At 39.9% G+C, this 15,576-nt stretch overlaps 2 protein-coding genes across 6 annotated transcripts in view; one reads left to right on the top strand and one right to left on the bottom strand.

Moving 5' to 3' along the window:
- ICOSLG (inducible T cell costimulator ligand) overlaps nt 1–15,576 on the top strand; it is a 57,257-nt gene that overhangs the window by 14,916 nt on the left and 26,765 nt on the right. Inside the window, exons 5-6 of one of the 5 annotated variants that reach the window (XM_087966805.1) lie at nt 407–559; nt 3,450–4,114. The exons of 2 other annotated variants lie outside the window; for them this stretch is intronic. In XM_087966805.1, coding sequence (XP_087822931.1) covers nt 407–559; nt 3,450–3,484 — 188 coding nt within the window. In that variant the 3' untranslated portion in view covers nt 3,485–4,114. Of the gene's footprint in view, nt 1–406; nt 560–3,449; nt 4,115–15,576 lie in introns of those variants that run through there. 2 more of the 5 variants (XM_087966803.1, XM_087966808.1) reach the window with 2 other exon arrangements.
- Nucleotides 9,577–15,576, bottom strand: part of GATD3 (glutamine amidotransferase class 1 domain containing 3) — a 10,642-nt gene continuing 4,642 nt past the window's right edge. The window contains exons 5-6 of the mRNA XM_087966809.1: nt 14,717–14,957; nt 9,577–10,434 (exon numbers count right to left, since the gene is read on the bottom strand). Of these exons, the coding sequence (XP_087822935.1) occupies nt 10,306–10,434; nt 14,717–14,957 (370 nt within the window). The 3' untranslated portion in view covers nt 9,577–10,305. The remainder of the gene's footprint in view (nt 10,435–14,716; nt 14,958–15,576) is intronic.

Below are 15,576 nucleotides of genomic sequence, written 5' to 3'. Positions count from 1 at the left end.
CCCCCGGGGTTATGTAAGACTTAGAGGGCTGGTTCTTTCCTTTGCAATGGGGTAATGCCCCCTTTAAAGATGTTTTTAAAGTTCATTATTTTAATCATAATGATATGCCCAGCAAGCATCAAAGGAAATATTGTTTGCCATGTTGGGTACTCGGGATTTATTAGCCCTGTTATTTGGTGAATTATTTTAAAATTTGCTGTTTGGAATTTTCCAAAATAATTTCTGATCTGATCCCATGTTGGGGAAGCGAGAATTCTGCTGGATACTAATTTAGATATGGATAGAAAACTCTTGAATGATTCTTAATTTAACGTTGCTACTTTTAAAAGCTATTTAGTGTGTGATAACTGTAAACCAATAATGTTCAATGCTTTTTCTTTTCTTTTCTCAGTTTGTTCTTATTCAGTTGATTTAAATAATTCAACAAACAGCCCTATAATTTATAACAAATATCATGAAAGAGCTGCAGCCTTCAGCATTCCTATTACTATTCTCATAATTTTTATTGCATGCATAAGTTGGAAAATATATAAACATTCTCTTCAAGCAACATATACTGGTAAGTAAGCAGCAGTACATAATTTTTTATAAAATCATGTTTAGCCGATCATGCAGCTTTCCATTTGTTTTGCCACTTATTTTGTATGAGAGGGTTTGCAAAAGTGAAAACAGTTACTTGTTTAGCTGTCCATGCAGATAGCAGTCTGAAGTTTAGGAAAAGATTAAGTCAGAGACATTTCCTCCATAGGAAGGGAGGAGGCAAGTGGGTTGGAATGAAGATGACATGGCATTGAGTTATAGGCCCTGATCCTTTTCAGCATGTGTTTTGACATCACACACAGTTTGCTGAAAGGGCAAAGTTTGCAACATGCCATCACAATACTTCTTTATTCAGAATACTGAAAGCAAGGTCTGTGAATGCCACTGATCAGAGAGTTAAAAAGATTATACCTAATGTCTGCTTTACTTCAGATCTTAAATATTCAACATAAGGAGCAATTTCAGAATCTAACTCCTCAATAGTTTACTTCCATCCCAGTCTGCTTTCATCTTAAATTACTGTGCAGATTGGATACAACTTTTAAAAAATTGTTGCAACAGGAAATAAATAGTAAAATGCTAGATTTAACTGAACTATAGTCAAAGTGTATTTCCTATGTGGTTGGTAGGAAGGATACAAGAGTAATTGTAGAATGAATACCTACTGACCAGGAAGTGATCTGACCACAGCAAAGAATTCATAATAACTTTTTCCACTTTAAAACCATATACCATTTCCCTTGAGGAAAGTACTGGGTTTAACATATGACTGTCAACACAGGCGAGGTTGAAATAATCTGGAACAGGCCAGGGAGACCCTAAAATCTAAACCACACTGGATTCCATACCCAGCATGGAAAGTGAAATCCACAATTATGTTGTCCTGAGGGGACTAATATATACCACCAGCAACTCTATCTTCTCTGTATAGTTCTGACCCATTAAAACATTTATATGCAAACATCAGCAATAGCACAACTATCTGTATCTTCCCAGCCCTGATATCTCACTGCGTCTGTGTCATGTATAGAGGACTTCTTGTTTATATAAGCTTCCCTTTAGCCAGCAACAGTCTGAGGCTGTGGCTGCCAGCAGTCCAACCTGTAAGGAGGGCTTGTTTGGTAGGAATCTACATCAATTTGCTGGCTGTTCTATTTCCCTCTATAGCAATGAAGACAACAAGAAACAAATCATTCCCACCTACAGTATTCATTTTCCCAGTGTTCCCTGAACCTTTTTGCCCTGGATTTACCCTGGAACTGTGGTTACTTCCCCCTGCTTCTCTTCTGTTTGCTCGTGGGAGGTCCACTTACCATTCCTTGCTTCTCCCTTGCGGGTTATATCCACCCACCAGCTCTTCCACATTTTCTGTTACATCTGAGTAACATCACCACTTCAGCATATTCCAACCACTTCCTCTACTACAGGAACTGATGGCTTCATTGCCCCCATTCTCAGCTGATGGACTCACAACTTCACTTAGTCAGATCATTTCCATATTCCAAAGTGCAACTCTCATCTGCACCCCCAGGCTGGCTCAAATTGGTCACTTTCTCTCCTTGACCCTGTGCTTCAACTTTTTTTCCTGCCCATTCCGAAATGGCAGCGCCGCTTTGGAGCTGCTATGGCGCCAAAGGTACATGCATGTGTTGCTACTTTTCCACAACCTGCCTGTTTTCTTAATGAGCTCCATAATAGGACTAAGCATAATTGACATTGGAATAACTGCCAAATTGTTTTCTTCTCCTTCTGAAGTGTTTTTCATATTTGTAGTTCTTCCTCCCTTCTTTCCTTCTTTAATTCTACTGCTTCCATTATCAAACTACCGATCTTTCTAGAGAAAAGAACTGGGGAGGTCATGATAGCAATATTCCAATATTTGAGAGGCTGCCACAAGGAGGGGGTCAGTTTATTTTCCAAAGCACCAGTGGGCTGGACAAGAAACAGTGGATGGAAACTAATCATGGAGAAAGGCAACCTGGAATTAAGGAGAAACTTCCTAACAGTGAGGACAATTAACCAGTGGAACAGCTTGCCTTCAGATGTTGTGGGTATTTCATCATTGGAGGTTTTTAAGATGAGACTGGATAGTCGTTGTCTGAAATGGTATAGGATCTCCTGCTTGAGCTGGACTAGAAGACCTCCAAGGTCCCTTCCAGCTCTATTCTGGTTATATCTGTTTTCTTGCATTTATTAACCACAGTTCATTTCAATATCCTCTTCTAATATTCTCATTGTATTTAATACTACCCACATCATATCATCATGGGCAAAAGAAGCACCAGACAAAAGCTAGCTAAACTCTGAGCCCCATCTTTATGGTGGGTCCTGACAACTATTGCCAGCATGATAGCTATAGAAAAGCAAGCTAGAGTCTTTAAAAGTGGAAGTATATTTTGATCCATAAAAAGCACAAATGGGCAGCATGAAGCTTTTCAGGAGCTTCAGTATGGCCCACTATATCCCCAATTCCGTCAGTCTCCAGTTGTTGCAACTGCTGGTGGTTTTTGGAAAAGTTGTCTTTATGAAAAGACCAATGATTGGGAAGACATTTTACTCCATAATCAGAGCATCCAACATTCTGTGTTGATCTTTAGGAACAGTTTAGAATTGTAAGCCACACAGAGAGTCACTTGACTGGCTATAGAAATTGAATAAACAAAACAAACATTACAATCTTCCCTTTGAAGCAGTTGTGTGGGGGGGAGGAATTGCTTTAACCTCTTTCTACAGAAGACTTTATACTAAGATCATGGAATGGATAAAAGACAGTTTAAGTATGTTGATGCTATTGTGTCATTTTTTGGACTGGAAAGGTTACATGCTCCACTAAGTGAATATCAGAATTAAGCAGTTATCTTTTTTCCTATATACTGTGTACATGTATGTGTTTTGTTTTATTTTTGAAGCTCCTGTGGAAGTGGTAAGTTTCCAAGGGCCATAGGCTCCCTGGAAAGAAATCAGATGACACTGCAGTACAACCTTGATGAATTCCCTCACATATTGGACATGGCGTGCTTTATGAAACTATGAAACTAAAAACTGAACGTTCCCTGCAAATAATAAAGTTCTAATGAAATTTGGCTGAAAATCAACTGAAGACAACTTTCAGCTGCATCTGAAATGGGTTGGAGATACAGACAACCTCCCGAATACGATTTTTGACACGTAAGGGTTTTGAATCCCTGTATTTGTAAGCACTTACTGTTCTGACTCAACAGTGGGCAATTTCAGCCTTCGCAGCATAAGGTCCAAACTTTGATTACTTTCTTATGCTCATTGGATGCCCCTCCTAATTAGAGAATCTAAAGACCATATTGGAGATTTCAGGAGTTTACATGCGCTACAAACATTTTACAAGTTCGAATGTAAATTATGAATGGCACTGTTACCGATTATCTGGCAGAGTTCTCTCATTAAGTTGGCCATATCTGATTGACTACATTGCCATATCAAGAACTATATGCTTCTCAATTCTCCAGTTCCATGTTGGATCATCCAAAGAGTGATCACTGTCCCAACATACTGTTTTTGGGGCTCCCATTTTGGATACACCTTATTCCATGATCAACTGGTCGGTGCGGGGAGTGGGGCGCTTTGTGGGCCGGGCGGCAAAAGGGGCCTTCCGGGGGGGTCGGGGGGGGGGGGGGGGGGGGGGTGTGTGGCCAGCGGGGCGCGGCCCGGGGCCGGATGGGGGTTTTTGGGGGGGGGGGGGGGGGGGGGGGGGGGGGGGGGGGGGGGGGGGGGGGGGGGGGGGGGGGGGGGGGGGGGGGGGGGGGGGTCCCTGAAGATATCCCAGAACAAATACAAACACAATGGGCAAGCCAGATGAAGGACCAAGTAACCCAAATGCTCTTTCAACGAGGCACTTCCACTACATAGAGCTGTTCTGTATCGGTGTTCCCCAACTTTTCTGGGTTGACGGCCTCTCTGGGATGAGAGTGCCGGTGTATGCCGTGAGTGTGAGGCAGGCTCACAAATGCTGGTGTATGCCACAAGTGCGAGGGGGCTGTGCCGGCACACGCCACAAGCACGAGGGGGCTAGGAGCACTCTAATATTCCACTATCCCAATATCCCCCCCAAAATGTTCATAAAAATTAATCAGTCCTAAAATTATTTCTCCAAGTCCCCTATATTTCTGATCTTTAAATACTATACATTTGTACTTTTCGGTCTTTATAATTTCCAATTTACCCCTTCCCAATTGTCCAGATTTTAAGGTATTATTTTTTCTTCTTTTCCTTTTTTCCGCTTTTCAGTGTAGAGTTCCAATAAAGTTTTAACGTTTAATTTGATTTGCCTTATAAATCTTCAAAAAGCTCAGTAGATATTTCCCAGCATCCAAATTGCCTACTAAGATAAAGTCAAGGTCAAGTAGCTTTCCAGAGGTTGTTCACTTTCTCTCTCTTCACATTCCTTTGGATTTTACATGTTCCAGTAATCTTCCTCCTCCAATAAATGGCTCCCCTGCTCCCAAATCCAGCGTTTAACAGAGTATAGAAAATTGAAAACAGCTGATTTGCATCCAGCCAAGGTGGGTTAGAGATTAAGTTTCAGAAAAGCTATTTCTCCCAATAATCACTTTTCACAATGTTATTCAACTTTTTCAGGCTTTCTTTGTTTTAAATCATCCTTTAGGTTTTTCTTTTACTTCTATGTCTTTAATCTTTGATCTTCCTCTTTAATTTTTAATCTTTAAACTTTCTCCATAAATCCAGTCACCACTTTCTTAAGGATTGGAGATTATTTTTTGGAACTTTTTACTTAAATTAGCCTTCTAAGGTAACAGTCGGAAATTATCTCACCCAGTTTCACTGCTCTGTCCACATACTGCTCCAGCACAAAATCTTAGTGTCCCGATTGTCCCAGCTTGTGACAGACCAAGAAAATGGCTGTCATCCCTTCTGCCGATCAGGAAAGTTTTCTTCAGATCTGCAAGGAAATTACGGTTTCCTCGTGATCAACTAAAAGCCTCTCCTTTCTTCACCTCCCCTCCAGGGAGGCTTAACCCCATAGGGCAGTGGTCGCCAACCAGTGGGCCAGTGACCACTGGTGGTCTGCAAGAAAATTTGGGTGGTCCACAGAAAAATGTCACCCCCAAAGTAATTAATCCAAGCTGCGTGGGAACACAAGGCTGCATGCCCACATGGCCCGCAGGAGCACAAGGCTTGCGTTGCTTGCATCGCGAACATGAAGTAGAGGGGAGGGGAGAAGGGTGGGGGGGAACTTGCCCCACTTGCTCCATGCACCTGGCCTGGCCACCAGGCTGCTTCTTTCTTCTGCTTTTGGCTGCACGCAAGAAAAGCAGCAAGTCTTTCTTTCTCTCCCCAAAACTCCACCAGAAATGAGTATTTGGGACCCTGCAAGACATCCTGCTCCAAGAGGCTGCGCCAGGGCGACAAATCTCACAAAGCCTCATTTCTGGCGGAGTTTGGGGGGAGAGAAAGAAAGACTTCTGCTGCTTTCCTTGCATGAAGCCAAAAGTCTCTCTCTCCTCCCTCCCTCCCCGAGAACAGAGCTGGAGACGGTATCCTGCGATCTCAAATAAAGAATGATCGATTGGTAGGAAAATGGGGTGGGAATTTTTCCTGCAGACTTTTTATTGGATTTTCCCAAAGTCTCTGGTCTGCGGAATTTAAAATTATGAGTTTGGTGCTCCCTGAGGTCCAAAAGGTTGGCGACCTCTGCCATAGGGTCTCCCAGCAAGCAGTTGCCGGCTGCATTTCATGGAGCCCAGCAGAGCTCCGCTATTTTGCAACCATTTGACGTCAACCAGAACTCCTGAAATTCTTATTCACTTACACTAATATAGTTAGAATCTTTGATGATTGAGACCTAATTTGGTGATTCTGATCAACAAAGGAGGCAGATATTTAGCTGCCAGATACCATTCAATTAGCCTTCTCGATGTGGTTAACAACTCCTGGACTGAGTTATAACACAATCTTTTGGCTGATGAGTAGGCAGGTTTCAGAGAAGGCCATTCAATAATTGACCACGCTTTAACCTTCCAACATATAATTAAGAAATACTACTCCAAGAGCATGTTCATCGTGCAGCATTTATTGATCTTAGATGTGATTTTGGTCTCATCTTCAGATCCAAACTATGGGAGAAATTGAACTCTTCCTCAATTGATAAAATATTACTTTGCCAAAACTGGGAAATAGATATCCCAGTTAGATAGGTGCTTTTTAAAAAGGCAACTGAACTTCGTTTTTCCTTAAAGACATTTGGCTTCTCAGTGCTGAAAAAGCTTCTTGGAAAAACAACCATGGTTGGGACAACCATGACCGGGATGACCAAGAATCTCCATAGACATGGGAAATAGATACATTTCTGTTATTTTGTATGCAGATGATGCCTTGCTGCTTTCTCAAACTTAAGACTCTCCTGAAACAGCCGTGCCATACAGCTGAGCACTGTCATGAAGAATGACTACAAATTATTCAGCATTCTTAATTCGCAGATTTGGGGAATTAAAAAGAACATCTTCACTAGAATGAAAACTGAAAACATTCTGACTCTGGCTTTAGGACAATATATCATTAGCGTGTCAGTATGTGGCACACAGCTGACTTTTTCTGAATTCAAAACCTATGAACCCTGGTTACCACTTGGGTGGGAGATCATCTGGGAATTACAGAACTGTAGGCTAGGTAAATCAAGAAAAGTCTTGAAAAAATTGCCAAAATTGCATGAACAGGCCCCTGAAGAGCTGGGCTTGACTTCAAGGATTTTACCAAAATGTTACTTAACATTTTATACTAGGAATTACACTAGGAGGAAGAAAATTAGATCTAGTGTCAAGGCTGTAAGGATTTCAAAATAAGATGTTGAGACTGTATGGTTTCTATAATCTTATAATTCTTATACCTGTGGTTGCTATAATTCTTATAAGATTGTAATTGTGAGAGAGAATACCCAAATGTTGGCCCAAATCCATGTTACTTAGAATAATGAACAGTAACTTAAAATATAAAAAATTCCAAATGTAATCAATTTGTTTGCTCTGCAAATGAAATTATCAATTTTTTAAAAATGTAAATGTTTTTTTAATGGGGACAAGGTTTTGTCTGTATTATTTGAAACTCATTTTAATTAGGCAAAAATATTATTGGTCTCTTTGACTTGGAATCCCCTTTGACTTGGAATTGGTGCAAACATCTTTCCCGAGAATAATTTGCAAGACTCATGACTATCAGGGAATCTCATACCACTACAGAAGTGGTATGCTTTCCTCCTCACAATGAAATAATCACAATGTGATCATGAGAAAGAAACTAAGGGGGAAGAAAGGGGAATTCAGAGAAAAAAGAGAAATCATTATTGTTGCAAAATGTAAACCACAACATAAAATAAGTATCTTCTCTTGAGAAGGGTTGTACAATATTGTGTGAAAATAAATGAAAGTGTTTAACAAAAAGTTGTGCAAAATCCATGCAGCTTTGGAAGTAGGGAATGCAAGTGTTACTATAACTAATCTTCCACCAAACCTTTCACATTCAACTGAAACTTGTTTAAAAATTGGCAATGGAGAACCAATGACCAGGGACTGAAGAGGCAGGCATTCCTCCACAGGGCATAGTAATCAATTGGATAGAGGTGTTGCCCACTATGAAATAACAGAGTTTAAAGGGACTTTATAGGTGTTCTGGGCTTCCTGAGACCGTAATTAAGCACATGCTTAGTCCAAACAACTCTCATTTCAATGCTGGGAATTATTTTCGTTCCCAGCCCATAATGAGTCCCAAACAGTCCCTCAAGATAAGCACCTATCTTTATTTCATTTGAATTGCCAACAACTAAAGTGCCAAACTGTTTAAAAAAAAAACCTGAAGTACAAAGTCCACACAGAGCTTCAAGGTTTAGTCCAAACAGAGCGAAGACTTTGCTTTCTGCAAAGGTTTCTCTACCTTTGTACTTTCTTTGTACCTTAGGGGAAGGGCAGTCACCTCCAAGCTTTACTCCACAGAGTTGCCCCTTTTGTCTGAGCTGCTCTTGCCTTCTAGCAGCTCTGTGCACACGCGCACTGGGAACAGGCTCCCCTTGTTCCTCTCTGCCTCACTGCTGCCAGACTCTGGAGGCTCTGGAGTCCGCACACAATTCCCAGATGGTCATGACCCCTTTCTGCATCAGACACAGGACCCTCATCCGATTCCGCTGCTGTCTGCAGGTGAACCACAATAGGTCATCTAGTCCAATTCCCCACCGAAGCTCCCATAACTTCTGAAGGCAAGCTGTTCCATTGGTGGTTCTGTCAGAAAATTTCTTATTTCTAGGTCAAATATCTCCTTGATCAGTTTCCATCCATTATTCCTTGTCCGGCCTTCAGGTGCTTTGGAAAACAGCTTGACCCCTTCCTCTCTGTGACAGGCCCTCAAGTATTGGAACACTGCTATTATGTCTCCCTTGGTCCTTCACTAGACTAGCTATGCTCAGTTCCTGCAACTGTTCATCATATGTTTTAGCCTCCAGTCCCCTAATCATCTTGGTTGCTCTTCTCTGTATTCTTTACAGTCATCTTTTTTGTAGTGTGGTGATCAAAACTGGATTCAGTAATCTAGGTGTAGTCTTACTAAGGCTTTGTAGAAGGGTGGTAGTACCTCGTGTAATCTTGATTGAATCCCTCTGTTAATGCAATTTAGGATTGTATTCTGCATTCTAACCACTGTGCCACCACGGTTCTTAATGGCTTGCTAGAGCCAATTTTGTACGAGCCTTGATTTTAAAGGCAATAGGCTAGAAAACTGGAAGACTGAGTTCTAATCCTGCCTAGATACAAAGACAGGTGGGTGACTTTGGGCCAGTCCCTTTCAGCCCTAGGAAAAAGGCAATGGCAAACTACTACTCAAAATGTTGCCAAAAAACTTGCCTGGATTTACCCAGATAGTCACGAGGAGTCAAAACTGATTTCAAAATGTGCGTACACACACACACCCCGGTTCATCTAAAACCATTACACAAATTCTCTTATATGAGGCAGACAACAATAGACCAAAGAAATATTCTACAGATTAATAAAAATGGAAACATGATTTTAACTTCATTTTATTTAACATCTGGTATATCTAATTGAGAAAGTTAATTTTTCTTCATTGATCTGAACTGTTGCACAGTAGCTTGCCTCCCTAATTCTCTTGGTAAATCAGAATACTTAATGGATTCTGCAAGAGGGATTACAATTTATTTCTAAAACATTCCTATGGTCAGGATTGTGTTTGGAGCCAAACCCTAATTTCTTTAAGTGACTACCTATGTGGTGTCTAATTCTTCAGGAATTTTGTAACATGTCAGTGCTTATGCAATATTAAGCAACCAGATATTCACAGTACTAATAATTAAATTTAAATTAGAAAAATGAGTGGAATTTTATTCTGCTGTTCTCAATTCCCAAATTAGGTTATCAAGAGTTTGTCATATTAGTGATTCAAATCCAATTGTACAACTTTAACATGCTAAATCATATTTGCAAAGTCTTGATATCATATTGGAAACATTCTGGTATCAGCTGGTAAATACTTTAAATACTTGAGTCATTAATTCCAATGTTTAACAATAGGTGATATTGCCAGTGACGATGGACTATATGGAAAAGAGTTTGACATAAAAGGATCCTGATTCAATAAATGTAGGATGCTCCAATTCAAAAATTTAAGTCAATCCTCTAAAATACATCTAAAAGTACATTCTGTGCCAACTTTTGTCATCAAAGCTGCAATATATCCTAAAAGCTATTGCTTTTTGTTATTCAACAATCCATTTCATTTGCCTGTCAGCCTTAAAACATTTTTTATCATGGCTCCGATACCGTCAAAAATGTGATGAAATTCAGTTTCACACATAAATGCTGGTGTAGTAACTATCTTGTTGGTATTGTCCACATGCGCTTCGTGAAAGGCAGTTAAGGGAATTAACAAGAGTGAATAACATTGTAAATTCATTTCCTTCTATTGACAAAAAAGAACTTCCTATAGATGACAACTGTTGGCCAAATTAATCTTGGTTCAGAAACTGGGCAGGGTTGAAGGTAGTTACCATTTGAATGGAAATACTAGAGATGTAATCTGGATTGGGAAGACAATAAATATTCTGAAAGAAAGTAGTGGTAAACCATTCTCACAGTATTTCCATAAGAACTGCATATAGTCATCAAACATCAAGTTCAATTTTAGGAACAGGTTTTCACATTTGGGTTGCAAAAACCTGGACAATTAGTAAACAGCAGCCAAGTAGTCTAGTAGTAATGTGGTTTTTGCAGCCCAAATATAGTACCTGTATTCAGCTCCATGTTAAATATAAATAATATTTAATAAATGTTTTAAACATTTATTTAAAAACCAGCCATGCATTTCACAACCATTTAAAGCACAATAAGATCTCAATTGAGTTTAAATGGACTCCAGAAGATGGTAGAGGACAGGAAGGCCTGGAGGAACATTGTCCATGGGGTCGTGATGGGTCGGACACAACTTCACAACTAACAACAAAGGTCTCAACTCTTTGTTGCTCCAGTATCCAGTTATGAGCCTGGAAGTTAGGCCACAAATTAGAGATAGGCTCCAGCACATCACCTGACATTATCTAGGACAGGGGTGTCAAGCTGGATTTCCTCAAGGGCCAGATCAGCATTGTAGTTCTCTGGGGGCCGGCAGGGGGGAAGACAGGACGGACGCTCCTGCAGCACCCTGCTGGCCAAAATGGGGCACGTGTCAGCTGTGTGCATCCCCCCGTGCCCCATTTTCAGCCTGGATGGCCTCCTGCAGCACTTTGCCAGCCAAAACGGCACGCGGGGAGGAGGCGTGCATGCCCCCCCCCCATGCCTCATTTTTGGCCTCCCGCACCAGAGTGCTGCTGGAGGCTGCAGAGGCCGAAAACGGGCTGCATGGAGGCCACCTGGGACCTGGCCTGTTTTTGGCCAGCAGAGGCACCGTGGGCCAGATTTAAGCACCCTGTGGGCCATTAAGTTTGACACCCCTGATCTAGGGTTAAATTAATGCCACTAACCTCTGCAAGAATACTAATAAGAAAATGAAATATTCTCAACACTTTATGGATTAGTTTACATCTTAAATGAGTATTCAATTAAGGATGTGTTGGTTGAAATCTATGTTAACTATAACTTTTAAAAAGAATATTTTAGAATTTAGCATTTTCCCACCCAAATTTGGGGCATAACTTGGACTTAGCAGACTATATTATTATTTGGAAGAACATTTTGCCACACTTTCAAAATAACCAAGGGGGAAAGAGAAACAACTAGAGAACTCTTCCAAAACCAATACATTTCAGAAACAAAACGTTGGAGTATTAAAGCGAGTGGTTGTAGATTCTGTCTAATAGGAAAACTGCTTTTCATTTTCAGATAACTGCAGGTTAATATCTTAAAAATAAAGATAATAAATAGAAGATAAATCCATTTAAAAACAAATTCTTCATTCCTAATATTAATCCTTGGGAAAACTTAGTTTCCCAAACGGTTTTTCTCAATTATATATTACATCTCTAATTTAATTAAATCTTATTCTCCTTGCAGTAGGGGGATGGGGACACAAGATTAATAGTATTTTTCCTTCAAGTTTAGAGAGGGAACTCTAGTCTCAAAAGGAAAAACCGAACATTGTTTCTCTCCCTTGCCTATGTAAAAATGTCCAGGATCCTTGTTTTGCAAATATTGCAGCTCCAATATCAGGAGAACAGAAAAGGAGAAAAAGATATGTAGTATGGCCTTAAGCAAAAGAGAGACACCGGATGCAAAAAATCTAAAGTCAGGCATTGTCCGATGAACGATGGGAAAATATAGATGACTCCTCTTTAAGTGTGATTTAAGCTTTCTCCTTTAAAAAGGCAGCCAGTAGAGGAAGGAGAAATGCCCTTTCCACCATATTGCTAGTTAAGTACTGATAATGGCAGAACTTCTGATGCTGAATGATGGCTTCCTGGTTCTGGAAATTTAGAAAGTCAGGAAATGTTTTAGCAATGTAACTCATACCATTGTTGGGAATTTATTGGTCAATCCAATAAAGTTCTTCGCTTCTGTAATTACAATTAGAAAACATTTCAGTGAATTGATGATTTCTATGGATTTTCTTCTAAACATGTATGTGAGATTGGAATTGTAGCAGAATTAAGAGATTCCTCAATTAAATGCTAACCAGTTAGATGAGATGAACAGGAAACACACCACTGTGGAACTGAGGGACTTTAACTACTCCAACGTCAATTGGAAGCAAGCTCTGTGGTGAGTGGGAGCTCAAACAAGTTCCAGACCTGCCTAGCTGACAACTTTGTCATCCAAAGGTAGATTAGGGAACTAGAAAGTCAACTATACTGGACTTAGTTCTTACTAATAGGGATGAAATGATTGAGAGAATGAAAGTTGAGTGACTATGTCATACTAGAATTCATCATAATGTAGGCAAGGATAACTGAAAAAAGTCAGATTAGTGTTTTAGATTTTGAGAGAATTGACTTCAACAAAGCTAATAGAATATGAAGAATTCCATGAATAGAAATCTTAGAGGGAAAAACAGTTCAATATGCTTGGGAAACTCTGAGAAACAAGATAATAAAGGCCAAACAAAAACAATATCACAGAGAAAGAAAAACAAGAGACTCCCAATGAAACCATCATGGTTACACAAAAAGCTCTCTGTCAAGTTGAGGGTCAAATAGGACAAGAATAAAAAATGGAAAAAGGGGCATATAACTAGAACCAGCAAATAGCTCAAAATTTGCAAGGATAGTATCAGTAAAGCTAAGGCTCAGGATGAACTAAGACATGCACCAATGAGGGTGAAGGTTCGTTCTTTGAGCTTGTGGGTTGGTTTTCGAACCTTTCATTACCAGGCTAGGTAACATCTTCAGCAGAATTTAGGGGAAAAAACCTCTAACAAAATGTTTAGAAACTAACTGACAAGCTCAGAGAACGAACCTTCCCCCTCACCCTACACCTGTACTACAGATATTAGCCACTGTGATGAGATCTCAGAACCTCTGAATGAAATCTGGAACACGGGAACAGGCAGAGCACCTAAAAACAGCCAATGTGGTTCCAATCCTCAAAAAGGAGGGAAAAAAGTGGATCCAGGAAGCTACAGACCAATCAGCTTGATTTCAGGATCTAGGGAAATCCTGGAACAAATAATCAGGAGTGATCCTCAAAGGAACTACATCTACATGGAGGGAAGCATACTGTGTGGTACTTCATGGTTCTGTCTTGTTGCTTTTCAACACCTTAATAAATGATCAAGATGAGGACTGAAAAGTGCTTATCAAATTCGCAGATAATACTAAGCTGGGGGGAATTGCTAACACTTTAGAAGATAGATTCAAGATTCAGAAGGACAGACTTGAGCATGGGGCCCTATCCAACAAGGTGTAGTTCAGTGGTGAGAAAAGTAAGGTCCTACACTTAGGCAGGAAGAATCAAATGCACACATAATAGGCAGTACATGGCTTCACAATAGTGCTAGTGAAGGATCTAGATATTCTGGTGACTGCTTTAAGTATGTGTCAGCAGTGTGCTGCAGCTGTCCAAAAAGCCAATGCAGTCGTAAGCTGCATCAACAGAGATAGCATCAAGATTATGGGAAGGGATCATACTGTTCTACACTGCGCCAGTGAGGCTGCACTTGGAATACTGCATCCAATTATCACCATGATACCAAAAAATAAAAATGCTAAGGTCCTAAAAAGAGTACAGAGAGGAGCAACAAAGATGATAAAGGATTTGGAGACTAAACCATACGATGAAAAGCTAAGGGACCCTAGATATGTTTAGCCTGAAGAAGACAAGTCTTAGGGGGTGAAATGACAAAAATCTTCCAATATTTGAAGGGCAGTCACAGGGAAAGAGAGGGCAATTCCATGGCACCTGAGGGCAGTGAAAGAAGCAATGGGTGGAAACTCATCAGAGGGAAGTCCAACCTGGAACTAAGAAGAAATTTCTTGACAGTGAGAATAATTAATCAATGGAATAGCTTGCCTCCCAGAGTTGTGAGTGTTATATTTGTGGAGGTTTTCAAGAAAAGACAATTATTTGTCCAGGATGGTATAAGGATTCCTATCTTGGGCAGGGAGTTGGACTAGAAGACCTCCAAGATCCCTTCAGGCCTATAATTTTGATTCTATAATTCTGCCTCAAGGTAGTCAAACTGAACATGAAAAGGATATTGTTACATCTTTAGCACAGTGTTTTCCTCCCATGGCTTTAATAGCTCCAGCAGTGCTAGCATGAGGCCACTTCCCACCTTGTTCTTGTTCTTGGCCTACAGTGACTTCAGTGCCAGGTAGAACCTTTGCAGCCAAGACAGGGGAAATACAGCACAACCTAAAAGAGAGCCAATACATAATTTGCAAGCAGAGTTCAACATAAAAGGATTGTGTACAGTCAAGATTAATAATGGAAAAAAGAAATATTTGATATAAAACATTTTAGTGATTAGACATTTAGAGATAGCTTTCATTATTGTGCTCCAGTTAAGCATACAGCATTTTGCATACCTTTTACACTTGCTGATAAACCAAGAATTATAGGATCCAAAACACAACCCAAAAATTTGGTTTGGGTTATCTGCAGATGGGCTTATCCATGAATACATATAATTTTTAAAATTCCAGTTATAGTTGTGGATAAGCAGACACAGTATTTTCATTTTTTTCAATGTATTCTGAAGGGTTTCATGTTTTCATATTTTGTTATCAATAAAAGTTGTTTTCCAGAATATATTCCATTTAAAATTTTCTCAATTGGCTTACCCTGGATAATTTTGGATACTTTGGACGGTAGTATTTTAAATACATTTCAATTATATAGCTGGAATGTGGTCCAAGCCTACCTAGTGGAATTGAATTTGGTGGACACATGATGATTTTGGGGTTTAACCTCTGATATATTTTTTTTCAACTATCCACATTTTTGATTTGACTATTTTTTAATATCTCCATTAAGTCATTGGGTAGACTGTTGTATTATAAATTTTATTTTTTTATCTGACCATATTCCGTAACATTCTTTCTAGAAAAATTTGTTC

Source organism: Notechis scutatus, chromosome 5 (assembly GCF_049901735.1).
Source record: "Notechis scutatus isolate UNSWTSFEM ecotype Mainland chromosome 5, rNotScu1.2, whole genome shotgun sequence".
Taxonomy (NCBI): domain Eukaryota; kingdom Metazoa; phylum Chordata; class Lepidosauria; order Squamata; family Elapidae; genus Notechis; species Notechis scutatus.
This window is presented reverse-complemented; position numbering and strand designations above follow the sequence as displayed.